The sequence below is a fragment of the Lacerta agilis genome, chromosome 14 (assembly GCF_009819535.1).
Source record: "Lacerta agilis isolate rLacAgi1 chromosome 14, rLacAgi1.pri, whole genome shotgun sequence".
NCBI classification, from domain to species: Eukaryota; Metazoa; Chordata; class Lepidosauria; order Squamata; family Lacertidae; genus Lacerta; species Lacerta agilis.
The window spans coordinates 34,070,743-34,097,000 of NC_046325.1; the positions used below are offsets into that span (position 1 = coordinate 34,070,743).

Genomic DNA, 26,258 nt, shown 5'->3' on the forward strand with positions numbered 1-26,258 from the left:
AAATTTATTCCTCTCGAGCAGACATTGGGGTTGACTGGCAAGCAACCAAGAAGCCCAGAAAGCTCATCCAAGGTAGCTGGAGCATCTACCTTAATAGCAGAGAGAGCTGCCTTATACAGAGCCAGGCTGGTTTTCTCTACTTAGCCCAGCAACAAGCACTTCAAGGCTGCTAATGGTTCTCCATCCACAGGTCTTCTTCCTTCTTCCTTCTCCTGCTACCCAATCCCTTTCTCAACTAGAGGTGCTCAGATTCTGCACACAAAGAAAATGGTCCGACGCCGAGCTGTGGTTCCTTCCCTGCATAGGACTCAGGTGTGTTTTTGATACCAATAGTGTCCAAAATATAAAATAATGAACCGGGGAAAGATGGGCAGAGGGAGAGGGAATCCACGTTTCTCTTCACATCTGCAACAGGCTAAAAATTAGCAGGATACTCAAGAAGCAGAGACTACATGGCCTAAGAAGCAGGGAGAGGGTTTTTTGTTGTTGTTTTTTTTAGAAAAGGCGAGCAGCTCCTTTCAAACAGGCCGATTTTGGTCCAAGGCAAGTACAAAAAACAAGTTGTGAAACGACAAAAAAAGAACCAGTGTCTCAACCCGAGGCTCCCTTTGAGCTGGGGGGGCCACACAATCAGCTAAATTGCAACCTAGTATATATAACTAAAAATCATAAGTAAATAAAATAAAAAAAGAGATACTCATGGAGCCTAAATCAAGGGCTGTTTCCTCCAATACCTACATAGAACCTTCATGATCCAAGACAGAACACCAAATACTAGGGGCAAGCAATGAGGGATTTATTCTCTCTCATCCTGCCTTGCAAGAAAGCTTCCAGAGGCTTATGACCGGCCACAGGACTAGACAAGTCTTTGCTCTGATCCAACAAAGAGGTTATTATAGTCATGTATTTCCATCTCGCCCGTCGCCCACTATAAGGCAACAGACCTCATTCTCAAGCAGCAGCTTTATTTAACAGCTCGCCTGGTAACCACAGGCATGCGGAAAATCATAGAATCACAGCGTTGGAAGGGACCCCAAGGGTCATCCAGTCCAACCCCCTGCAATGCAGGAATCTCAGTTAAACCATCCATGACAGAAGTCCACCCGACCTCTGCTTAAGAACCTCCAAGGAAGGAGAGTCCGCCACCTCCCGGGGGACACAGTTCCACTGCCAAACCTTTCTTCTCCACAACCAGCATCAAAATGCAGCAGAGGGACAGATTGGCATATTTCTGTAAATTTGTCTCTCTGAAAGCTGGCGGCCATCGGCACACCTTGTGGCAGTGAGTTCCGTATGTTAACTCTGTGCTGTGCCGTATGCTGTCCCACCCGCGGCTCCTGAAACAAATGTTGGGATTACAAATACAGGAGCCAATAAATATCTGTCACAAATCAGAAGTGCAGGTTTGGACGTATCCTTGCCACTCTTAACAGATCGCCTTGTCACACACCTCCAGCCAGCACAATTGGCAGAAGGCTTTTCTGTTTTTAACTAACCTGCTGGCTGTGTTGGAAAGGGCTTCTCCTCTTCCACAGCCAGCATGGAAATGCAGGCTATTTTTTAAAAGATAAAATAAAATGCTAGGGTGTTTTTTTTTTTAATAAAAAAATTGCACATACTATATCTATTGCACAAGTGTTTTATGCACGACAGTTGTGAAATGCAGCACTGTTACTTGTTCCAATGCTATTGCTCCTGTACCCTTTGACTGTGGTTTCCGTGTTATTTACAAGGCTGTCATGCAGGGGTCTCTCAGAGTCTGTTAACACGCTCACATCACTCAAATAAAAATCACAACATCTGCTGTGCGATGGTGCCCTTTAGGATTATAAGCCATTGTGATCCCAGATAAAATCCCCACACGTTCCCCCGCCCATCCCGGAAGTAAGGCTGAACCACACAACCCCAGCTGAGATCAGGATGTGTGCCGAGACGGGAAAGGCGCATTCAAGACAAGCTAAACGCCAGCTAACATTCGATCGGCTGCGCCGCCCGAACCAGCTCCCAGCATCCTCTGGTTGCGACACCATCCCAGAACAAAGCCTGTCAAAAGAGATGCAGCCATCCCCTGTCCCTGAAGTTCCAATGTACGCCAAGAAATCTGAGATCGCAGAGTTTAACCATTGTGTTAGGGTTGGGGGTCGAAGCCTTGGCCCCACAGCCCTCCACATGCTCTTGGCTCAGTGCCTGTCCTCTGGCACAATATTGCTGGACAGGGTCTTAATCTCACCGGGGAGTAGCAAAAGAGCTCAGCCAGCGGTACAACAATAGAACTGCTAGCACATTTGCAAAGCTTAGCGAGGTCCGGTATGGGTTCAGCTTGGATGGGGGACCATGCGTTGAGATTCCTGCATCGTAGCGGGTTGGACTCACATGTTTCAAACTGAAGATCTATAAGCTAGGGGCCAAATGGCCCCATAAACCAAGGTTGCAGTCACCAAAACAGAATGTCTAGCTGCCATTTGGGGGCAAGACGGCTCTGAAGTCTTATTTTTCAAATGGTGGACTGACTGGGATGGATTATCAGTTAAATATCTGGGCTGGTTCAGATGACAAACTTGAGCGAGGTTAACAGCTCTGAGAAATTAAAGAAGAAAAGTCACATTTATCCAGGGACAGCCCACATATATTCAGTGCCAGATTTACGTATAAGCGAAACAAGCTATAGCTTAGGACCCCACTCTCTTGGGGACCCCCCAAAAAAATTAAAGGGGGGAAAACTGGATGTACATTTCCAAAATATAAGATAAAAAACAAAATAAAACCTGCATACAGCAACAGAGTTTTGTGTTGTGTAGGCTCCTTTGATGTAAGTAATGGGCCCCACTTGCTAGCCTGCTCCCTAAAATATCACTGGTTTGCTCATTTCTATATATAGGGTGCCTACATTCTGCATCAACTGGTTGCCTGGAAACATGTGCAAATGTCTTTAGATTATCCATTAGGTCCATAAATTACCATATAGCATATATTCAACACAAAAAACAGCGACAATTTGTTGTTGGCAAAGGACAGCTGGACAAATAAAGGGCCCCATTACCTTCAGTAGCTTAGGGCCTCATCAAACCTAAATCCGGCCCTGTATATATTGGCCGATTCCGACCTCTTTTTCTTAATGGTGACACGGACCATTCATAACGTTAAGAATATTTTTCACAACTAAGAGCACAGCAGTAGGGTGGGGTAAGTGAAGACAAGCTGCAAGAATTCACTATAACCTTGTTCACTGCTCCTGCTCAGGCTGCGCGGAAAGAGCATTTTGGATCCTGAAATTCATCCTGATAGCACAGATAAAATACTACGAATAGAATTCTACAGTATTAGTGCGTGAAAACAGTCTAGATCCAAGGATCCCCAGGCATGCACCTCCAGATGGAGGAGATGCCAGGGGACATCTTGGTGGCCTAGGCATCTTCACTTGATCGCAAGTGGCCAATAGGCAGGTGCAAAATGCACATGGCAAATTTTGAGCACTGGTCGGACTAAATGACACTCAGCACTATGATTCCAGCGCTATGATTCTTTTGAGTCCCCTGAAGATTCTGATATTGATGGCAGCTGCATTCCGCAAGCTGTTTCCAAAGAGCTACCCTCCACAATTAGCAGAGGATCCACAATTAGCAGAGGGCTGTTATTCCCACTTTGCATAGCCTATCCAGGAAGATCAGGTTAAAGGTTTCTCAGTCTGTATGTCTTGCCACTTCCAGGTGGGGAGAGCAGCCCTCCTCTGGGGGTCTGATGGCTAACCTGCCACCTGCCATCCAGAATCTCTATTTTCCAATTGTCCCTATTCCCCAGAGACAGGCACAACTTCCCCAAATCTGACGATTCCACATGTCTCGTTGCATCACTATTTTGTTCCGGCAAATGCTTTTTTTTCTTTTCTTATGTAAGTTCGACGTGACTGAGCTGCAAAGAGTTGAAAGTTTGAATTTCCTCTTTCAAATCCCTGGAAGTTTCAGTTCCAAGTGCGTTGGGGGCGGGGGGAAGAGTTCAGTTCATCTCACGTGTGTGAAATGTACACACACATGGACCCTAAGATGCCAAGCAAAGGCCCAGCCTGGCATTTTTGGGTGCTGCAAAGCTCTGGTCCTGTTGCTAGAATGTTATGGGACAATCATGTGCCTAGTCTATAGCCAATCTAACCAAAATAGCCTTGTTTGATTTAAACTAGTGCTGGATAGGCTCGTACAGAGTAAACCAGAGTGTGGTGAACTTTGGCAGTACTGAACAAGAGGGAGGGAAGTGATCCTCTGAGTGAGAATACTCTAGGCCAGGAATGGGCCCTACTTTTGGAATACGCATTGAAGTAAAAGCACCCAGAATCCATTCCCTCTCCCATTTTTTGTTTGATTTATGTTCGGCGAAGACCCACCCTATGAAACTTAATTCGACTCCGAGCTTCCCTCCTCCCCTTCGCAAATATAAAGCAAGGATACTACTGTACATTTCTTCTCAAATATCCTCAAACCACTGCCAACACAATCAGCAGATCTTAAGAGCATAGAATTCCAGTAGGGGAACTGAATTTCTGACATACTAAGCATTTTAAGAAAAATAAAAAAGCAGAAGCGAAAATGCAACGCCCAAGCTTCTAGTCCTTATGTTTATTGCAATATAGCTGACAACACGCAGTCACAATTCCATACACCAAGCACCATACTACTAATAGGACTGGCACATTCTTGAGGCAATATGGAAGGTGAAAAGTGAAATTCCAGAAGCAGAATACACCGTGCAGATTGATTGTTTCTGCATGTACTGGGCCAACTTTGCAAAATCTATTCCGTTTCTAGGATCCAGACTCTCAAATAATTTGGAACCTTTTGGAAATAGTTTCCTAAATCATTTCAATGCAGGAAGGGGGAAGGTTTTGGAGAAGATTCTCTCTAAAACCATGAGATCTAGCAGCTTGCTTTTTAGGTATTTATAAACAGAAGCCGTGTTTCAAGATGCTCAATTCCATTGAGAAATTGTTTTCCTTGCAATTATTGGGCATATGAGAAAGAAGCACCAAAAGCTACATCGTAGCACCCAGTTGATAAATCTCCTGCAGCGATATGAACATATCTGTGAGTCATCTTGGTGGAATTCCCCCTTACAGCACACACTTTCTTCTTTCTTTTGAAAAATCTGTCATCAGTGCCGATGGTAAGCAATTATGACTTAATCTTAGCTACGTTCGTGGGCAATCCACTGCCCAAGAACAACGGCAAGTGAAGTAAACAATACCATTTTTAACCTTTATAACCTTTCTCAAAATGCCAGGTCCCTAGATCCACCGTCTCCAAGAACAGAAGCCAAAAACTCACTTCAAAGCTGCAATTAACTACTATCAGCATTAATTGGGCTCTCGGGGAATCAACAGGTTCCCCCTTCCCAAACCTACGTCAGTAGTGAAGAAGCAGAGAAACAGTGGAGAGAGATATCCTAACCTAACAAGCCAAGGGGAAAAGGAAACTCAAGCCTTCCAATTTTTTTTATAGTGTGTCTCATTCAAAAGTTTAAAAGCAGGTGGCAGATCTTCAGATCTGTGAAGGAGACGAAAGTTTTAAAGCAAACAAACGTGTCCCAGACCGGCCCATTCTGGAAAAGGAAGTTTTTTGGGGGGACATGCCAAGTTCCTTTCATAAGCAAATAAAGACACAATGGTGTGATTCATACTCCCGAGTTTACCCAAGCCTGAGCTACATATGCAAAAGTTTCTAGAAGCAGAAGGAGGGGGGGGAGGTGGCCTGAGAAGATCAAGAGGAAGGGGAAGGAAGGGGTTGGCCAGTGGAAGGAATCCAGCAGCTCAGCCTTACCTTCAGTCAGCCAGGTTTCCTGAAACTGGTTCAGGTCGTGGAAGAGATCTGCAAGAGAACAGGACAGGGTGTGATAGCCATGGAGCGGCTGCAGCAGAGAGAGAGCAATGCGTTATACGTAGAAGACGGTTCGGAAACTTCAGCTGCTGCAGAATTCAGCGGCCGGTTTGCTCACCGGAGCAAGACGGTTTGAGCATATTACACCGATCCTGGTTCGACTGCACTGGCTACCGATAGGTTTCTGGGCCCAATTCAAAGTCCTGGTTTTCACCTATAAAGCCTTAAACGGATCAGGACCACAATGCCTCAAGGACCCGCCTCTTTCCATATAAACCTACCTGGACCCTGAGATCATCTTCTGAGGCCCTCCTTCATGTGCGTCCTCCTCAAGAGGTCCGGAGGGTGGCAACACGAGGACAGGGCCTTCTCTGCAGTGGCTCCCTGTCTGTGCAATGCTCTCCCCAGGGAAGTTCACCTGGCGCCTTCATTATACACCTTTAGGCACCAGGCAAAAACGTTCCTTTTTAACCAGGCCTTTGGTTGATCTGATTTTACATCCTATGCCCTTTTAAAAAAAAAAAAAAATGGGGGGAGCCTATTGGGTTGTTGTTTTTATTTTTATTAGGTATTTTGTGGTTTTATATCTTGCTTTTATTCTGTGAACTGCCCTGAGACCCCCAGTTATAGGGTGGTATATAAATTCAATTCATCATCATCATCATTGTATCATGGAGTTGGAAGGGACCAGGACAGCCATCCATGCAAGGCAGGAATCTTTTCCCCAATGTGGGGCTCGAACACACAACCCTGGGATTCAGAGTCTCCTGCTCTACCGACTGAGCTATCTATCACCCATCTTGCGGCAAGGCTCCCAGGCACACAAGTGACAGGCGCCTACAACACAGGTGAATTCAGCAGAGCTTAGCTACAGGTAAGCTTGCACCCTGCTCGACTTCTCCAAGCAGCCCAAGTTTCTGGTCTCGTGGTCCGACTAGCGATGCAGCACAGTTAAAACAAAAACAACAATTAAATCTGCATGCCACTCTTCATCCGTAGATCTCAGGGGCAGCTCGCAACATAAAATTACAATTTAAGAAGTGCAAAATACATTATAAAAGTTGAAATGAAAACAAACCGGTAATCCCCTCTCCCACAACACATTTAAAAGACCATCGTATGTAAATCAGCCAAAGGCCTGGTTGAAGAAAAAACATTTTTTGCCTGGCACCTCAAGGTGTATAACGAAGACACCAGCCAAACCTCCCTGGGGGGGGAGTATTCTACAAACGGGGAGCAGAAAAGGCCCATTATGGACCTCTTATGGGGAAGGCACATGGAGGAGTTGTAGCTCTCCAGATGTTACTGAGGTTACAAGTTCCCTTCTCCTGCCTAAATCTGTAGCAACTGCATCAGGCAGCACCTCAGGCAGGGCTGCAGACAATTCCAGAGGCTGTGCAATGGCAGCACTGGGATGCCCAAGAACATTAACTGAAGATAACCAGGCCTGCTTCAGAAGTGTCAAAAAGAGAGAGAAGCCAAACCCTGAGCATTAAAACTCATGGAAAACTCAACCCATGACAACCTAGGGCAGGCATAGGCAACCTCAGCCCGCCAGATGTTTTGGGACTACAATTCCCATCATCCCTGACCACTAGTCCTGTTAGCTGTGGATCATGGGAGTTGTAGTCCCAAAACATCTGGCGGGCCGAGGTAGCCTATGCCTGAGCTAGGGGGTCACACAAGAAGGGATTCCTGCTCAGCCTCAGTTCCTCGGTTTGTGAAACGGGAGCAAAAGCTGTACCGAAATATCATTAGAGTCATATTTCAGGTCACGATGTTGCATCAGGATCCTTTTATTCCAGTGCTAACAGGATTCACGCAGGTGGCATATTCAAGTGGTCCTCATAGATAACCCACATCCATCTCTCTCCAGGATCTCCCACATACACACCTTCGGGGTCTGGGACGTGAGGCATCCCTGGATCCATGGATTTTTTCCGCGCAGCCATCACAGCTCTGCCTTCCAGGATGCCATTTCCGGACGGTTTCTGTATTTGAAGAAGAAGAAAAATAACGCATGAGATGTAAGACAATGCTCGACTCAACTCCAGTCCGATCTACAGGCTGCAAAGCTAAAAATGTAAAGGCTGACCAGGAAAGAGGCCCAGGGGTTAGATTCTGCTTCATCGCTCACCTGTGCAGAAGTGTAAGGCACCTGCTGGTCCAAATACCCTTTCATCCTCCTATCAGTCATGGGTGCGAATCCCTCGCCAACATGGAGGGCCGGGCAGCAGACCCTGCAAGGAGAATTGCATATAGGATAAACAAACAGGTACCAAAAATGTGCCCCACAGCAGTCAGGACATGCTGAGCAAAACAAAAGGATCACAGGTGCTATTGTGTGCTTGATCCATATGTGGTGATGGCAGAGGGGGGAGATTGCAAGCCCCCTCCAGGGACCCTCTCTTTGCTGCTGCAAGCAGGAATACCCAAGTGGGACACATCCTCTCTCTCTCTCTCCCCCCCCCCCCACTACACAAATTGAAGACTCCCTCCTGCTCAACAGAGAGGAGTGCATTTCCTAATCTAGTCCCCAGTGCCCCAGATCCCCTTTCAAATCCCAACCCCATATGGACCTTGCAACCCTTCACCCCTCCAAACTTCACCCCCTCTTCCCATGGAGCTCCCCTCCTGGATTTTGCCTCCTATTGCCCCCCCCCGCATCCTTTTCTCAGCGCTTACTTTACTGACTTTTATTCCCACCCCCCCGGGGGGGGGGCGGGATTGCTATGTGCCCTACTCATGTTGACTTCAACACACACACACACACACACACACACTCGCTTCAAAACCCACCTTTCCTAAAAACCGGCTTCCTTGTTTGCTCTTCGCTTTCCTTAGCCTAAGACTGCACGCTTGTGCCCACTTACCTGGGAGTAAGCCCCACGGGACCCAGCGAGACCTAATTCCGAGTAGACACGCATCAGAGTCGCGTGGGGAAAGTCTCCCGCCCCTAGTCACTCCTCTTTTCTATTTCTCTCCCTTTCCTTTGGCTACCCGCCTGCCTCCCTCCCTCCCCCCGGTCTTTCCTACATCCTGACTCCCTATCCAAAAATCAGCTCCCTCCCGGACTAGGCCCCAGAGCTGGTTCCCACGTCCTTTTCTTCCCCGGTATAATTTACGAAAACTTCTGCGACGTGAGGCGAAATCGCTACCCCATTTGCCTTATAAAGTTATCTTCACCGCCCCCTCATACAGTGCTTTTTCCCGGGGAGACGCAGGGGGAAGCATACCCCTAAACATTTGGTGAATCTTTGTACTTTTGTCCATTTGCTGTATTTATTTTCCCCGATCTGAACTATAAAATGGTGATTTTTCTGGAGTCAAAATGAGAGTACCCCTCAACATTTTTTAGCAAAAAAAAAAAAAAAAAGCACTGCCCTCACCTGAGATTGGAAAAAGAGTAGGGGGGGGGGTCAGTCCAGGTCTTTGCAGTCGGCCCCCACCGCAGGGCAGCTGATCTCCGATAACAGAGCTACGCTACTTCTCGTGGGACGGAGCCGAGTAAGGTTGCTCCCGCCTCCAGCCCGGGAGTCGTTTCCTCTTTCACAGAAACAGACTCTTTTCTGTTTCTCTTTGTTTCATTGACTTTGTGAATGGAGGAGCGGGAGGGGCGGAATCTCCCCCGCCTCGGGCGGGGGACACGCTCGGCCAATCAAGGCTCCGCGTCGCCCTTATGCAGCCGGGGAGGGGCGTGGCTTGAGCGCCCCGAGCCAATCCGCGCGAGCTGCTCTAAGATTCATTCACGGCTGGAACTCCCATTCATAAAAAAAGAAGCACAAGAGCGCCCAAAGTTCATTCATAAAAGGCTGGGGAAGGAGGGAAACGTCGTAGGCACGTTGGTTGGGCTGCTGCCGTAGACCCGGCTGCTCGCGCCTTTTCTCTAGGCCTCAAAGTGGTTCTGTTGCTGCGTTTGTAAAGGCGTTGAGATCGGTTTACCTCCCGCTTTACTCCCGTAAACAGGCGAGGCGTGCTGACGGTGTCGGGAATCAAGTAGATAAAAGAAAACTAATCCACACCATAGGTTATGCTTAGGCATTTGGGAAATTTTTGTCTAAACGAGGTTTCTTTTTTTTAAAAAAAAGTGAGTTGGAAGGATTTTATTTAGGGATTTCAGGTTTGCGGGGAAGGGGAGTTTCTAGTAGGGGAGGTGCAGTTTAAAGGGGGGGTCCATATGCTAAAGGCTGGATTGATTATTATTAATCAATAATAATAGTTAATAATTTTGGGTTTTTAAGCCTTCTGTGCCACTTTTTAAAGCAAAGGCGCTTCAATTTTTCTTTCCACATACACTTTATTTTATTCCTTAAACTTTACTGCAAAGTGCCAGGTCAGGCTACTACAATAAAATATATACTGTAATTATAAATACATAGGCACATTTGTCTTGTTTTATACTAGGGTTCCTGCTCAGTAAACAGGTCCACGTTCGTGCCATATATTTAAGTCACTACCATACAATGGCTTCCCGCCAGGTAATCCTGAGAGCTGAGGTTTGTTAAGGGTGCTGGAAGTTGTTGGGAGACCCCTGTTCCCTTCCCAGAGCTACCATTGCTGATACACCACAAATTCAGTTGTTCATGAATGTCATGATATTATAGGCATCTCAAGGTGGATCCTGCAACCAAGCTGGTGCCAAACGTATTTCTCTACATTCTTTCTTTCTTTCTTTAGGTTTATTTCGGCCATGTGGCCCATATCACATTCATCATAATACACCAGAGTAAAACAATTTAACAAATTTAAACAATACAGTACGAAACCAATTTTAAAACAACCCATTTACACCCTTCTATCTAAGTCACACTGAAATCTGAGTAGTCCAACTGAACTAGTTTTTTTAAATTAAAATAAAAAATCTGTTAAAATTAATTTATCACCTATTTTATCGCCCCAATGATAGGTCTTAATTATTTTCTGCATTGTCATAAATGGGAAGAGAAGCATTCCTCTTCATTGTAAATAGCACATTAGTCAAAAACCTAGCGACCATATGGGTTCTATTCGGTTCCTCGTCATTTAATAAGTAAATTAATTTAGCATCCTGAGTTCCATCTTGGGTTTTCTTCAAAAGTGGAACCAAAAATTTGGACCGAGCTGCCGAATGAATTGGACAGCAAAAAAATATATATGCTGTAAGGATTCTATGGAACCACTATTAACAGTCGCAAAGAAGGGAGATTTGACCATTGGAAAGTCTATTGCCCCAAACATTTGATGGGAAAACATTAAATCTGGCTTTTATGAAGGCATACCTATACCTCACAACAGAGAGATTGGGTTTCTACATTCCTTTTTGGACCATGTCAGTGAAGCCGAGAGGGGTGTCTTGTCCTCTAGGCAGCCCAGGACCTCCATACACACTGCCCAGGCTTGCTTCCCTGAGAGGTCACTTCAGTGCTGCAAATGCAGCAGAAACAACATGGGAAACAGTAGTTATGAGTTACTGCAGCCACAGCAGGCAGGACCGGTTTTAGGTTTGATGAGGCCCTAAGCCATGGGTAGGCAAACTAAGGCCCAGGGCCCAGATGCAGCCCAATTGCCTTCTAAATCCGGCCCGCAGACAGTCCGGGAACCAGCATGTTTTTACATGAGTAGAATGTGTCCTTTTATTTAAAATGCACCTCTTGAGTTATTTGTGGGGCCTGCCGGATGTCTTTACATGAGTAGAATGTGTGCTTTTATTTAAAATGCATCTCTGGGTTATTTACTGGGCATAGGAATTTGTTCATTTCCCCCCCCCTTCAAAATATAGTCTGTCCCCCCCCCCACAAGGTCTGAGGGACAGTGGACCGGCCCCCTGCTGCAAAAGTTTGCTGACCCCTGCCCTAAGCTACTGTAGGTAATGGGGCCCTTTATATGTCCAGCTGTCCTTTGTCAACAACAAATTGTCGCTGTTTTTTGTGTTGAATATACCTGTATGCTATATGGTAATTTATGGACCCAATAGGTATCTAAAGCCATTTGCACATAACAAATAGGAGCCTACACAACACAAAACACTGTTGCTGTAGGTAGGTTTTATTTTATTTGTTTTTTTATCTTATATTTTGGAAAAGTGCATCCAGTTTTTTTCTTTGAATTTTTTGGGGTCCCCAAGAAAGTGGGGCCCTAAGCTGTAGCTTGTTTAGCTTATACGTAAATCCGGCACTGACAGGAGGCACTGTGATTCTGCACCGGTCTGACTTCATCCCTGGATGTGCACTTGATTGTCTCTCAAGACAGACAGATGCCAAACAGGAGCATATGGCATTACAGCGGTACCTTGGTAGTCAAACAGCTTGGCTCTTGAACAAATCGGCTCCCGAACGCCGCAAACCCAGAAGTGAGTGTTTCGGTTTGCGAACATTTTTCGGAAGCTGAACGTCCAACATGGCTTCCGTGGCTTCCAATTCGGTGCAGGAAGCTCCTGCAGCCAATCGGAAGTCACACCTTGGTTTTTGTTATGTACTGAGTTGAATAGGATCCAAAATGCAGCAGTCTGATTGGTCCCAGAACAATAGGATTGAGATTGCAGCAGTCTGATTGGTCCCAGAACAAAAGGATTGAGATTGCAGCAGTCTGATTGGTCCGCAGGAGCCACCCAATCCAGCTCCAGGTGGAAGTGAATCCGCACTCCGATTGGCATACAGGAGTATCCCGGAATTAGTCAATCACGTGGGGCCCATTGTGTAAATAGTGTATATAAAGCAAACGTTTTTGGGGGAACTGCATTTCCTCACTACTATGAGCTGAATAAAGAGCATGAAATTCACACTTGACTCCGAGTATATTTCAGTTTTCGAACTGTTTCGGGGGTCGAATGGACTCCCAGAATGGATTAAATTTCAGAACCAAGGTACCACTTGGATAGATAGATATCTTTATTCGGCTATAAGCCCGCATCAGGAATAAAATATGTAAAATGAAATAAAACCAAGGTACCACTGTACTGCAAACTGTTTGAGACATGGTGAAGCACAGAAAAGCAGAGTACAAATAAATGGCATATAGGAGGTTTTTGGGGTGTGTGTTTTTGCTGTTTAACACTTCAATTAAAAAAAAATATTGCTGACCGTCCCATCACAAAGCCATGGCTGCACGCCAGGGGAGGACAGAGCTTCAAAAGAAATGCAATGCGTAACTGAAAGTGAAAAGGGGCTTGCAGAATGGTGCAGGCATGCATGCAGGGAGAGAGGTTGTGTTTAGTGCCAAAGCAATATTCAGCAGGCTTCTGCACAGTCACATTCCTTATGGCAACTGCAATTGGCGAGGAATGTGTACACCGCCTGAGGGCAGGTCCTTATGCTCCACCCCCCCCCCCTGCTGTTGAAGGACTCTGAAAAATAACACACATAGCAGTGCAACCTCAAGTGAAAATGGGCAGGAATTGCAGGAGAAATGAAGGGGGAGAGGCGGAATGTGCACAAGTGAGACCTGCAACAAAATGTTGCAGTTCTTCCTCTCCGGGTCCCAATCATGCCCTTTTCGAGAATACTCCGTTCCGTTCCCAGGCAGCAATCTGGGGCTGATCAGCATGCTCACTTCTCTGTTTCTGAGGGGAGGACCCCCAACCTTAGAAGCTTTTTCCTGCCCCTTTTTGCATCTCTGCAACCTAGGCTCTAGGTCCGTATAGTTAAAGCTATGGTTTTCCCAGTAGTAATGTATGGAAGTGAGAGCTGGACCATAAAGAAGACTGATTGCCGAAGAATTGATGCTTTTGAATTATGGTGCTGGAGGAGACTCTTGAGAGTCCCATGGACTGCAAAAAGATCAAACTTATCCATCCTTAAAGAAATCAGGCCTGAGTGCTCACTGGAAGGACAGATCCTGAAGTTGAGGCTCCAATACTTTGGCCACCTCATGAGAAGAGAAGAGTCCCTGGAAAAGACCCTGATGTTGGGAAAGATGGAGGGCACAAGGAGAAGGGGAAGACAGAGGATGAGATGGTTGGACAGTGTTCTCGAAGCGACTGGCATGAGTTTGGCCAAACTGCGGGAGGCAGTGGAGGATAGGGGTGCCTGGCGAGCTCTAGTCCATGGGGTCATGAAGAGTCGGACACGACTGAACGACTGAACAACAACAACCTAGGCTCTGTGTTCCCTGAGTCCTGCAAACATTTCCTTCTTGTGTACTGTTATGGTTCCGCAAGGATCCACACTCCGAGAACTTGAGTGCATTATTATTCTAGGAGTTGAAGCTTGGGATGTGGGGATACGTCTGGTCTCCAACATGACCCCATGCAAACCAGGGCCCTGTTGGCAAACTCCCCTGCCCTATCAGTGCCACCGAACATTAGGCACTGCTGATAAGAACATATTGCAAGGCAAAATATTCCCACCGCCACCCCTGCAATAAATATGAGAGCTCAGCACCATCGCCATCATGGGAATCCAGAGTTTGGGGTCCCCACGAGTGGGTGACGTGCCCCCTTGGCGCTTCCGAGCCCAGCGCCCTTCCCCACTCCCCTGCCCCTTTGACTGCAGGGCGCCACCTCTTACTATTCCTCCCCAAGTCCCCCCTTTCATATATATATAATTTTCCGAGTGGGAGTCGTGTTGGGGGCACTTTACATGCAGGAAGGAAGCCATTAAATTCTTAGCACTTTGAGAGATTAAATGCCATAACTTACAGCCGCTGAAGTTTCTCTCAAAATGTTATAATGTAAGAAAACAATTAAAAAGAGTTATCTCAGGGTGGGCAATGGTTTTATTGTGATGGAGTGCGCTGTTAATTGATTGCCATCTTGTAAGATTGGACTGGGGGCAGGGGCAGCGGAGCAGTAAATGGCCGCAGCTCAGGAAGTGCTAAGGCGAGGAAGAGAAAAATCCCCGTGGCTGAAGGGGGGGGGGGTCGTGTTAGAAAGTGCAGTAACATACACACCGGAGAGTAAAAGGAACCATTTTGTCACACACACAGAGAGAGAGAGAGACTGCGTACACACCATACATTTAAAGTACATTATTTCACCCAAACAGTCCCGGGTGTCGTAGTTCATTCAGGGTTCCTGGGAATTGTAGCTCATACATTTAAGACAGTGTCATGGCTTCCACAGAGTGCTGGGAACTGTAGTCTGAGGATGCCGAGAGATGTCGCAAGAGGCACCTATCAAAGTGACAGGCCAAACTGTTCCAAACAGCACCGTGATCGTTCCTGAGATTGAGGAGCAAGTTCGGTCTACGTTTGTACAAGGTGTGACCGGCAAGTTCGGTGAATGGTCACAGAAACCGGACAGCGAGAAATAGTCGAACATACATACATTGTCATTACAGGCCTTCAAGGTAGGCCCCCTCTGATACAATGCACCGTTGACAACGTTCGTAGAACTGTTGGAAACATCTGGAGAAGTCCTCTTTTCGTACTGCTTTCAGTTCCCTCGTCACAGCAGCTTGGACATGTGAAATATTGGAAAATCTGTGCCCTTTCAGTGCAGATTTCAGTTTTGGAAAAAGAAAGAAATCTGGTGGGGCCAGATCAGGAGAACACGGAGGGTGGGACAACTCAGTAACCTCAGTATCAATTTTACGCAGAATATGCAATTCTTCCGCCATCATTCGGACAGACAAACGCTGATCCCACATCAATAACTCATGAACTCTGTCAAGATTTGACACCGTTCTGTTCGTCAATGGTCTGCCAGACTGAGGGTCATCTTCGATGGTTTGCCGCCCTTCACGGAAACGCTTAAATCACTCATACACTGTCTTTCGAGTTACAGCTTCATCTCTGCACGCAATTGTGAGCATTTCGTGGGTTTCCGATGCCGATTGTATGTTCGAAAATTTCTTGCTGTCCAGTTTTCTGTGACCATTCACCGAACTTTCTGGTCATACCTTGTAAACCACTGGGGGCCATTTCGTATCAAGATGGAGAGCTAAACTGTTCCAAACTGCGTGCATTTCAACACCTCTTAAGATGAGGCTTTGAATCAAGCGCTGATTTAGCACCAAATTTGCCAGGAAACTCATTGGCCTGTGCTGTGCACTGGATTGGCTGAAGCCCCAATCCCAGACTGAATTGGGTGGATCTGAGTGGATCCAGGGTTTGACTGAGTCTGGTTGAGTCAGCCAGGGCCGTCTTAGGGATATCCGGCGCTGTGGTTCAAAGATCCCTCTAGCGCCCCGCCCCCGGTGTCACCTTTTTACAGCGCTGCCAGCAGCTTTGCAGGGCTGGAGGAGGCGGGCAGTGGCTGGAAGGCGGCTCCTCCGGCAGGGAAGAGGCGGAGGCTCCAGACATGGTGTTGCTTCAGCGGTGCAGGTGAGGGCGCTGTGACCAGCCTCCACCTCTTCCCTGGCACCCGTGCCGCGGTGGCCACAGCAGGTTGAGGCTCCGGGTCAGCGCTGCTTTGGCACGGTGGGCGAGGGCAGTGAGCTGATGCCAGGAGGCACCTCGTCCAGCCTCCGCCTCTTCCCAGGCACCCTCCAGAACTTGGAGCCCAGGTGCCCTGCGCCACTTGCCTGCATAGGCAAGATGCCCCTGGAGTCAGCCATGGATCACCCTGGTTTGAGCTGCGGCGCAAGGAGCTGCTATCTGGGGCTGTCAGATATCTGGGATAAGGAGTGGTAAGCAGGCCGCCTCTGCAAAGAGCAGCGCAGGGTTCTTTGCAAAAGGGCTTTTAAACAGCTCCACGCTCTTCTTTGGCTGCATGTGCCTGGTCTCAGCAGGTAAAGACATGCGCAGAGCGAAAGTCAGCAGGCTCGAACCCTTTGCTCACCAACTGGTGAGTGGAGGAGGGTGCAGACCTGCTGGCTGCAGGGGTCCGCTTCGCCAGCATGTAACCCACGAGGAGGGCACTGGGGTAGAAAACCCCAAAAGGACTAAACAAGGGGTGGCTGAGTCTCCAGAGGTCCCAGGGCATGATCTCATCCCTTGAATGGCAAGGTGGAGAGGGAAAAAGAACATACTACCTACCACCTGGTGCAGGAGGGTTTTTTTGGGGGGGCGCATTGGTGGTGAGTGAGCTGGGTCTGGCTCAGGCAGCCACTTCCCATATCATATTCCTGATCCTGTATGGGGTAACTGTGCCCCTGAAGGACCAGGTGCACAGCTTGGGAGTCATTTTGGACTCACAGCTGTCCATGGAGGCGCAGGTCAATTCTGTGTCCAGGGCAGCTGTCTACCAGATCCATCTGGTATGCAGGCTGAGACCCTACCTGCCCGCAGACTGTCTCGCCAGAGTGGTGCATGCTCTGGTTATCTCCCGCTTGGACTACTGCAATGCGCTCTACGTGGGGCTACATTTCAAGGTGACCCGGAAACTTCAATTAATCCAGAATGTGGCAGCTAGTCTGGTGACTGGGAGTCGTCGACGAGACCATATAACACCGGTTCTGAAAGACCTACATTGGCTCCCAGTACATTTCTGAGCACAATTCAAAGTGTTGGTGCTGACCTTTAAAGCCCTAAATGGCCTTGGCCCAGTATACCTGAAGGAGCGTCTCCACCCACATCGTCCAGCCCGGACACTGAGGTCCTTCTGGCGGTTCCCTCACTGCGAGAAGCAAAGTTACAGGGTAGTTACAGGCAGAGGTCCTTCTCGGTGGTGACACCCGCCCTGTGGAATGCCCTCCCACCAGATATCAAGGAAATAAACAACAACCTGACTTTTAGAAGACATCTGAAGGCAGCCCTGTTTAGGGAAGTTTTTAATGTTTGATGTTTTATCATGTTTTTAATATTCTGTTGGGAACTGCCCAGAGTGGTTGGGGAAACCCAGCCACATCGGCGGGGTATAAATAAATTATTATTATTATTATTATTATTATTATTATTATTACTACTACTACTACTAATATTTTCGCAACAGCAACTGCAACTGTGTTAGGGTTGTGGCTCACTGTTAGAGCATCTGCCTTGCATGTGTAAGTTCCCAGGTTCAATCCTTACCATCTTCAGATAAAGCCAGGATAACACAGAGAGCTACTGCCAGCATGGGTCCCCATCCTCACTTGACTACAACTCCCATCATCCCTGACCACTGGATACCCAACCACAGTGGAAGGTGAGGGGGGTGTGGCCCAGTGATGAGAGAGGCTCAGGGAGCAACATGGGATGGGCTGCCTCAGGTGGCAAAATGGGATGGGCCGCCTCTGTTCATACAGTTTGGATTGGATTTGGATTTGATATCCCGCTTTTCACAACCCGAAGGAGTCTCAAAGCGGCTAACATTCTCCTTTCCCTTCCTCCCCTACAACAAACACTCTGTGAGGTGAGTGGGGCTGAGAGACTTCAGAGAAGTGTGACTAGCCCAAGGTCACCCAGCAGCTGCATGTGGAGGAGTGGGGAAGCGAACCTGGTTCACCAGATTACGAGTCTACCACTCTTAACCACTACACCACACTGGCTCTCACACAATGTAGGCAGAACAAAATAAAAAATAAAAAAATAAAAAAATCCTTCCACTAGCACCTTAGGTCTCTAAGGTGCTAGTGGAAGGATTTTTTTATTTTTTTATTTTATATTTTGTTTTGACTATGGCTGACCAACACGGCTACCTACCTGTAATGTAGGCAGAGTTAGTTGTTTGATTTTTAAAAAATAAATAAATGAATGCTGTTCTTAAGCAGCCCCTCCGCTGACTCGTTCCACTTGGCCCACAGGGCGAGGGGAGGTCCAGATAGTATCAAAATGCAGCTTGTGATCTGATCCCTGCTATTGGAATTAAGTCCGCTCTGGAAATGAGCCTTGGCTCAAAGGAAGCACTGCCCGGGTGCTCGCCGCCTAATTAAACAGGAGGAAATTGAAGCAAGAGCAGTGACTTTACATTTCTGCCTGGCTGTTGGAGGTGGGGCAAGGGGGAGGGAGCAAGAGGTGACAAAGGAGCCCCATATCTTTCAAGATATATACTCAATGACAGGCGAAACCCTGCCTTCTACAGCCGTACAGATTTAGCCTGGGATCTGGAAGCCTGTTGACAATAAAGGCCGTTGAGTCAATACCTTCCAAAGTGATATATGCTGTCATCTGCTAGCCATAGCATTCTACGTAGGACAAAGCGACTAGACCCTATGCGAACATATCCACAGACGCAAATCTAGCAGGGATTCATAAATCAGTAGAACACTTCAATCTGCCAGGATGGCTGATCTTAACGGTGGACATACTTGAACAGGGTGTTTCAAAGGGCAGCTCCTGCATGAAACTAAGCTTAAACGGCTCAGGACCGCAATGCCTCAAGGACCGCCTCTTTCCATATGAACCTACCCGGACCCTGAGATCATCTTCTGAGGCCCTCCTTCGTGTGCCTCCTCCTTGAGAGGTCCGGAAGGTGGCAACATGAGAACGGGGCCTTCTCTGCAGTGGCTCCCCATCTGTGGAATGCTCTCCCCAGGGAAGTCCGCCTGGCATCTTCATTATACGCCTTTAGGCACCAGGCAAAAACGTTCCTTTGTAGCCAGGCCTTTGGTTGACCTGATCGACATTCTAGACCCTTTTAAAATGTGGCTTTTTTGCGGGGGGTATTATTGGGTTATTGTTTTAATTTTGATTTTATATACAGTGGACGCTCGCGTTGCGAACGCAATCCGTGCAGAAGGCGCGTTCGCAACCCGCGCCGCTGCATCTGCGCACACGCGTGATGCGATTCAGCACTTCTGCGCATGCGCAAAGCGCGAGCGCCGAAACCCGAAAGTAACCCATTCCGGTACTTGCGGGTTCGGTGCGTCCGTATCCCGAAAATGTTCAACCCGCAGCGAGCGCAACCCGAGGTATGACTGTATTGTGATCTTTTTTGAGAATCACCTTGAGACCTCTGGGTATAAGGTGGCATATAAATTCTAGTAGTAGTAGTAGTAGTAGTAGTAGTAGTAGTAGTAACTACTGAACTACAATCCATCCAGAAGTTCAACTCTATTCATTTGGGTCTGAATAGAGGCAATGGTTTTCTTTCCCACTTCAGTTGTTAACAGCACTGTCTAGCCTACCATTTTATCCCCTATCACTGCTGTTGTAAAGGTTCACCCCGATTATGGACTCATCCACCACTCTGGGCGGCTCCCAACCAAAAATAGGAAAAACATAATACAACGTCGCACACTTAAAAACTTTCCTGCATTGCCGGGGGTTGGACTAGATGACCCTCATGTAAGGAATGCTTTCTAGAGACCCTGAGTCTGCCTGCTGTCTCTCCCCTGGTGCTTCTTCTTCCTGCTGCTCCCCCAATATTTCCCAGCTCCTCCCCTCTGCAGCCTCTGATCTATGCCCTTCTGCAAACCACTGTTCTAAATCTACACTGTCCTCCTCTTCTCGGGAAGGTGCAGGAAGAGGGGGGTGGCGGTTCCCACTATTCCTCCTCAGTCCGGCCCCTGACACTGAGATATTTGTCAATGGGTTGTGTAGCTTTCAGGTGCAATCAGGTCCCCTGGGGTAAGGCGAGCATTCGAAATCCACCAGGCACATTTTGCACCTTCTTATTGGCCACTTGCAAACAAGTGAAGATGCCCAGGCGCCAGGGTGGCACCCGACATTTCCACCATCTGGAGGTGCCTGCCCAGTGCTGGATTTACGTATAAGCTAAACAAGCTATAGCTTAGGGCCCCACTCTCTTGGCGGGGGGGGGGCAAAAAATTAAAGGGGGGGAAAGGAGTGGTAAGGAGTGTTGTGTAGGTTCATATGACGTGAGTAATGGGCCCCGCCTGCTAGCCTGCTCCCTAAAATATCACTCGTTTACTCCTTTCTATATATAGGGTGCCTACATTCTGCATGGGCTGGTTGCCTGGCAACATGTGCAAATGGCTTGAGATACCTATTAGGTCCATAAATTACCATATAGCATATATTCAACACAAAAAAACAGTGACAATTTCTTGTTGACAAAGGATAGCTGGACATATAAAGGGCCCCATTACCTTCAGTAGCTTAGGGCCTCATCAAACCTAAATCCGGCCCTGTGCGTGCCTGGAGATCCTTGGATCTTGACTGTTTTCACGCACTAACAACACATCCCATCTGTGATATTTTATCTGCACAATCAGAATGAGATTCAGGTAACCCAAAAGTCGCGTTGTAAAATCTGACTTTCGAGCCGTCCAGCCCCAAAAGGGCAACCAGGCATTCCGTTTTGGCGACTGCAACCCAGGTTTAAGCGCCTAGCTTATATACCTAAGTGATGGCAAGAAGATAAAGTCCCTACCAGTGGGGAGGCAGCAAACGTCTTAGCCAAGGGTGTTTGGGTCTTTAGCGACGCTCCTGCACCACACACCACACACCCATTTGGAAGAGCCGCCAATAAAACCCAATCAATGGTCGGCCTTTTAAGTTGCGATGGATCAGCGACCCAGCTAATAGCTAATAGCTCCCCTGCAGAAAAAGGAAGTGATAGTCAATAAAGGGAGAAATCAATGGGAGAAATCTATTAACGAGAGTGAGCGAAGGGGGGGGGGACCTTTGGTTTAACAGCAACCTCTTTTGGAAAGGAGCCACCAAACGGCACATGCAGGCTTTTAACTCTCAGAGCCCCAGAGGGCTGCCGATACAGGGGCATTTGGTGCAGGAAAGCCCCTGTTCTTATCTAGGTTTATCAATTGTGTTTGTTCTGATTTCATTGCAGGGAGGTTAGACGATCGAGTGAGCCTTCATTCTGGTTTGTAGGCAGGGAGGTGTGGGGATGTTGCATCCAAGCCAACTGTTGCATCACAGTATCTGGTGTGGTTTCCCTGGTTGCAAAAAGTTGGAACTTTTGGGGGAAGTGGGTTTGTATTGCACAAGGCCTCCCAAGCGACTACAATCGCGCATCCTGAATTTGGCAGTACAGTGGTACCTTGGTTCTTAAACTTAACCCGTCCCGGAAGTCCGTTCCAAAACCAAAGCATTCCAAAACCAAGCCGTGCTTTCCCATAGAAAGTAATGCAAAGTGGATTAATCCGTTCCAGACTTTCAAAAACAACCCCTAAAAGAAGCAATTTAAGGTGAATTTTACTATCGAACGAGACCATTGATCCATAAAATGAAAGCAATAATCAATGCACTGCACTATAAAATATTGAATGGAAGAAGGAAGCCCAAAACAAGTGTTCTGGGCCACCTCTCCTGGAGAGGGCATCAGAAAAGCAGGTGCCGCGTGGCTTGATCTGCAGGAAAGACCCAAAAATGTTGCATTTCTGAGGGTTGTCCACAAGAGTGTGCTGTCCAAATGTCTAAGTTCCACCCATTTTCTCCAGAGCCCTGGCGTTCATTTCTCAATGTACGTTTTTCCTTTTCGGTTTTTGGAGAAGAGCGGCAGAATTCAGACAAAGATATGGCCCTTGGATCAGCCCAGCTGGCCCGCTAGTCATATCCACCCCCACATATGTTTGCTGTGGTTGCCAACAAATAAGGACCCCAGTACTTCCTTCCTTCCATTTCTCTCTCTCACACACACTGTTATATAGCAACGATGGGAAACTTGTAGTACCGCTGAGATGTTACTGGAACTACAACTCCCATCATCCCTGGCTGGTTGGCCATGTGTCTGCCTGGGGCTGATGTCTGGGAGCCCATCAGCATCTAGAGAGCCCCAGGTTCCCCATCCCTCCTCTGCAGAGAAGAAAGAAATAGGCAGGGCATGCCTAGGAAAACGGCTGATGTTTGACACTGCAGCCCTCATCAAGTTGCTAAATGGCATGGGCAAGATCCAGTACCCACATTTCCAGGATCCAAAGACCAAACAGGGCAGGATAGTGGAAGTGCAGGGACCGGATCGCCTGCTTTTGTTTATTTCATACAGAATCATGGAGTTGGGAGGGACCCTGCGAGAAGCGAGGTTACAGGGAACCAGGCACAGGGCGGTAGCAGCGCCCGCCCTGTGGAACGCCCTCCCGCCAGATGTCAAGGAAACAAAGAACTATCTGACTTTTAGAAGACATCTGAAGGGAAGTTCGTAATGTTTGATGTTTTATCGTGTTTTTAATATTCTGCTGGGAGCCGCCCAGGGTGGCTGGGGAAGCCTAGCCAGATGGGCGGGGTATAAATAAATAATAATTATTATGATTGTGATTATGATTATGATTATGATCTAGTCCAAGCCCCTGCAATGCAGGAATGTACAGCCGTCCCACACAGGGATCAAACCTGCGACCTTGGCGTTATCAGCACTGTGCTCTAACCAACTGAGCTATCCAGGCTCAAAATAATCTGTTGTGTAGTATGTTGCTACCCCACCGTTCTTCCACCATGAGACTCCAGGAGGCCTATGTGGGCTAGACCAGGGGTAGGCAACATAAAGCCCAGGGCTCGGATGTGGCCCAATTGTATTCTCAATTCGGTCTGCAGACGGTCCGGGAATCAGCATGTTTTTACATGAGTAGAATGTGTCCTTTTATTTAAAATGCATCTCTGGGTTATTTGTGGGGGCTGCCTGGTGTTTTTACATGAGTAGAATGTGTGCTTTTATTTAAAATGCATATCTGGGTTATTTGTGGGGCATAGGATTCGTTCCCCCCCAAAATATATGTATATAGTCCGGCCCACCACATTGTCTGAGGGACGGTGGACTGGCCCACAGCTGAAAAAGGTTGCTGACCCCTGGGCTAGACCTTTGTTATATGGCACAGGGGCTGTATCTCATATTCTCCAACCATGCCTGGGGCAGGGCAGGGAATGCGTAGACCAAGCTGGATCAAGGCACAATGCAGAGGTTAGTGGGGTTTTAAACTGTTGTCTCTGCAGCGCTTCTCTGATCAAACCCATCCCTGCTCTCCAACTCTCAGAGCTGCTACAGTGGTATCTCTGGTTACGAACGGGATCCATTCCGGAACCCCATTCGTAACCTGAAAGGTCCGCAACTTGAAGCGCCGCATCTGCCCATGTGTGCGACGCGATCCGGCGCTTCTGCACATGAGCACGATGTCATTTTGCGCGTCTGCGCATGCGCAAACCGCCAAACCCTGAAGTAACCCGTTGCGGTACTTCTGGTTTCAGAGGGTTCGTAACCCGTGACGAACGCAACAGGCAGCGTTCATAACTCGAGGTACGACTGTATTTGCCCTGCTGGCCAATACTTTATTACCCCTGTAAACTTTCATCCTCCCAAGCTGTGATGTTACAGGGTATTTCATCCTTGTTTTCTCATACTCCCCAACATTTCTCCGATGAAAATAGGGATGTCCGGGATCATTCCGGGATCAAATCAGAAACCAGGACGGTTTCTGTAAATCCGGGGCTGTCCCTGGAAAACAAGGACACTTGGGAGGTCTGTTTTCTTTATTAGATTAATAAAGATCAAAAGATCTCAAGGTGATTCACAAGATAAAAAACATGAGATAAAAGCCCAAATAAATAGCTTGCACTTTTAAACAAAAATAAATAAAACATTAAAAATCACAAGGAAAACATACAGGTACCCACAGAGTACATTGAAGGTGTTTCCCACTTCGCAAAATAGCAGCAGGAGTTAAAATTTAGGTCAGGAAAGCAAGACACTGAAAAGAATTAAAACATTTCTCCCATCTCTGGTGTCACAGTCACAAACTAAGCCTCCCTCTTGTGCCTGCTTTTAACTTCTTCCTTCCCCCCCCCCCAAAATGCATATCTGATCATGGTTCTAACGTTTCGTTTAGTTTGGCCCTAAGCCCTCCAGGCTTTTAGAGTCTAAACATTTTTAGACAAATGTCACACCAAGTGTTCTATTACACTAGGGTGCTATTTGTTACGTCGCCATGAGGTGGCAGCATCGGAAGTAACAGGAAGCAGACAGGGACAGATAGGTAAGAAATTAGAGCACATTTAACTGAATGCACATTCAGCTTTTTTGGCAATTTTTTTTTTTAAAGAAACAGAAAGGGGCAGATGTCCGGGGGCGGGGGGAAGACTGGCAATCTCACCCGCTGTTGAACTCACGATTTTGGCTTTAGGTGTAATATCCGGAACGTAGCCTCTATATAAGTTGCAGGCTTACTGTGCTTCAAGGGCTGTTCAGACCCCAAAATTCCTGCCAACAGATCATCCAACCCAGGAGAGGACTGAGATAGGTGGTGTTCAAATACCTAGGGGTATGGTTAACTGCAAAAAATATAAATAAAGAAATAAAGAAAAGCATAGGGGTGTGGGGAAGGATATTGGCTATAAAAATGAATGTACTACCAAGAATGCTGTTTTTGTTTCAATCAGTACCTGTGATCAGTGAGGCAGGGCACTTTAAACAATGGCAAAAAACAATATCTAAATGTATCTGGCGGAGGGGGAGCCAAGAATGAAATATAAGTTACTGATAGATTGCAAAGAAAGAGGTAGCTTCTCCCTGCCAGATGTGAAGTTATATTATGAAGTGTCCTGCCTATGCTGGCTTCGGGATTGGATACTGTTAAAAAATGCAGATGTATTAGATTTGGAAGGTCATGACAACCCAGAGTCTGGGTTTATGGCCCTCATCTGCTCTGCAATCAAACTGTGTGGTCCCTCATAAGTTGCTGCCTCAGCCTCAGTTCTCCATTTGTAAAACAGGGGTAATTTCAAACCTCTCTGTCTCTCTCTCTCAGAGATACCATGAGCAGACACACCAGCTTTTCCAAAGGATTGAGGATTGCTATGGTGTCCTGACGTGTGCGAAATGACGCACAATGTCTGATGCCACGCACAGGGCCCACTGAACATTGGGGGCAAAAATTAAACAAACAAAAGAAGATTGAGGGGGCCTAAAGTGCATCGGCCCCCAGGAGCCAGCGCCCTTGGCTGTGAGGATTTATATTGATTGATTTCCAATATTTCCTCCCTCCCTTTCTTGCACAAACCATCTCCAAGACCACCAGCAAGATTAAAAGAAAAACACAATACAGCAGAATCCATTTCATTAGATCAGTGTTTTTCAACCTTTTTGGGGCAAAGGCACACTTGTTTCATGAAAAAAATCACGAGGCACACCACCATTAGAAAATGTTAAAAAATTTAACTCTATGCCTATATTGACTATATATAAAGTAATTCTCTTGAATAGGAATCAAATAAACACAAAGAAAGTATTTTATAATTCTTGGACTTAAGAGCAGGGGTCCCCAAACTAAGACCCGGGGGTCGGATGTGGCCCAATCACCTTCTAAATGCTGCCCGTGGATGGTCCAGGAATCAGCGTGTTTTTACAGAATTGGAACCTGTCCTTTTATTTAAAATGCATCTCTGGGTTATTTGTGGGACATAGGAATTTGTTCATATTTTTTTCAAAATATAGTCCAGCCCCAAGTAAGGTCTGAGGGACTCTAGTCTTGTACCTGAGTGACTTTTTGTGACAAAGACATGAGTGGAGAAGCTCCTGAACATCCTGACATGATATAATTAACTGCCATGCCACACTTGAGAGCCCAGCCAATGTGGTGATTCCCTTTTTTGTGATGATCTTGTGCTTTGGGAAGTTCAAAGAGGTTGAACCAGCAAGTGCAAAATAAATGCAAAAGGAAACCTACACATCCTAATTATTCATCATTTATTAGCAAAGTGCTCTCACCCAGC

General features: G+C 47.1%; 1 protein-coding gene across 3 annotated transcripts in view; it reads right to left on the reverse strand.

The window, feature by feature from the left end:
- The window catches only part of ETV4 (ETS variant transcription factor 4), a 40,833-nt gene extending 31,356 nt beyond the window's left edge, over nt 1-9,477 (reverse strand). The window contains exons 1-4 of one of the 3 annotated variants that reach the window (XM_033170303.1): nt 9,251-9,477; nt 7,999-8,101; nt 7,756-7,852; nt 5,805-5,852 (exon numbers count right to left, since the gene is read on the reverse strand). In XM_033170303.1, coding sequence (XP_033026194.1) covers nt 5,805-5,852; nt 7,756-7,852; nt 7,999-8,058 — 205 coding nt within the window. In that variant the 5' untranslated portion in view covers nt 8,059-8,101; nt 9,251-9,477. Of the gene's footprint in view, nt 1-5,804; nt 5,853-7,755; nt 7,853-7,998; nt 8,102-9,250 lie in introns of those variants that run through there. The other 2 variants (XM_033170302.1, XM_033170304.1) reach the window with 2 other exon arrangements.
- Between the last annotated feature and the right edge of the window lie 16,781 nt (nt 9,478-26,258).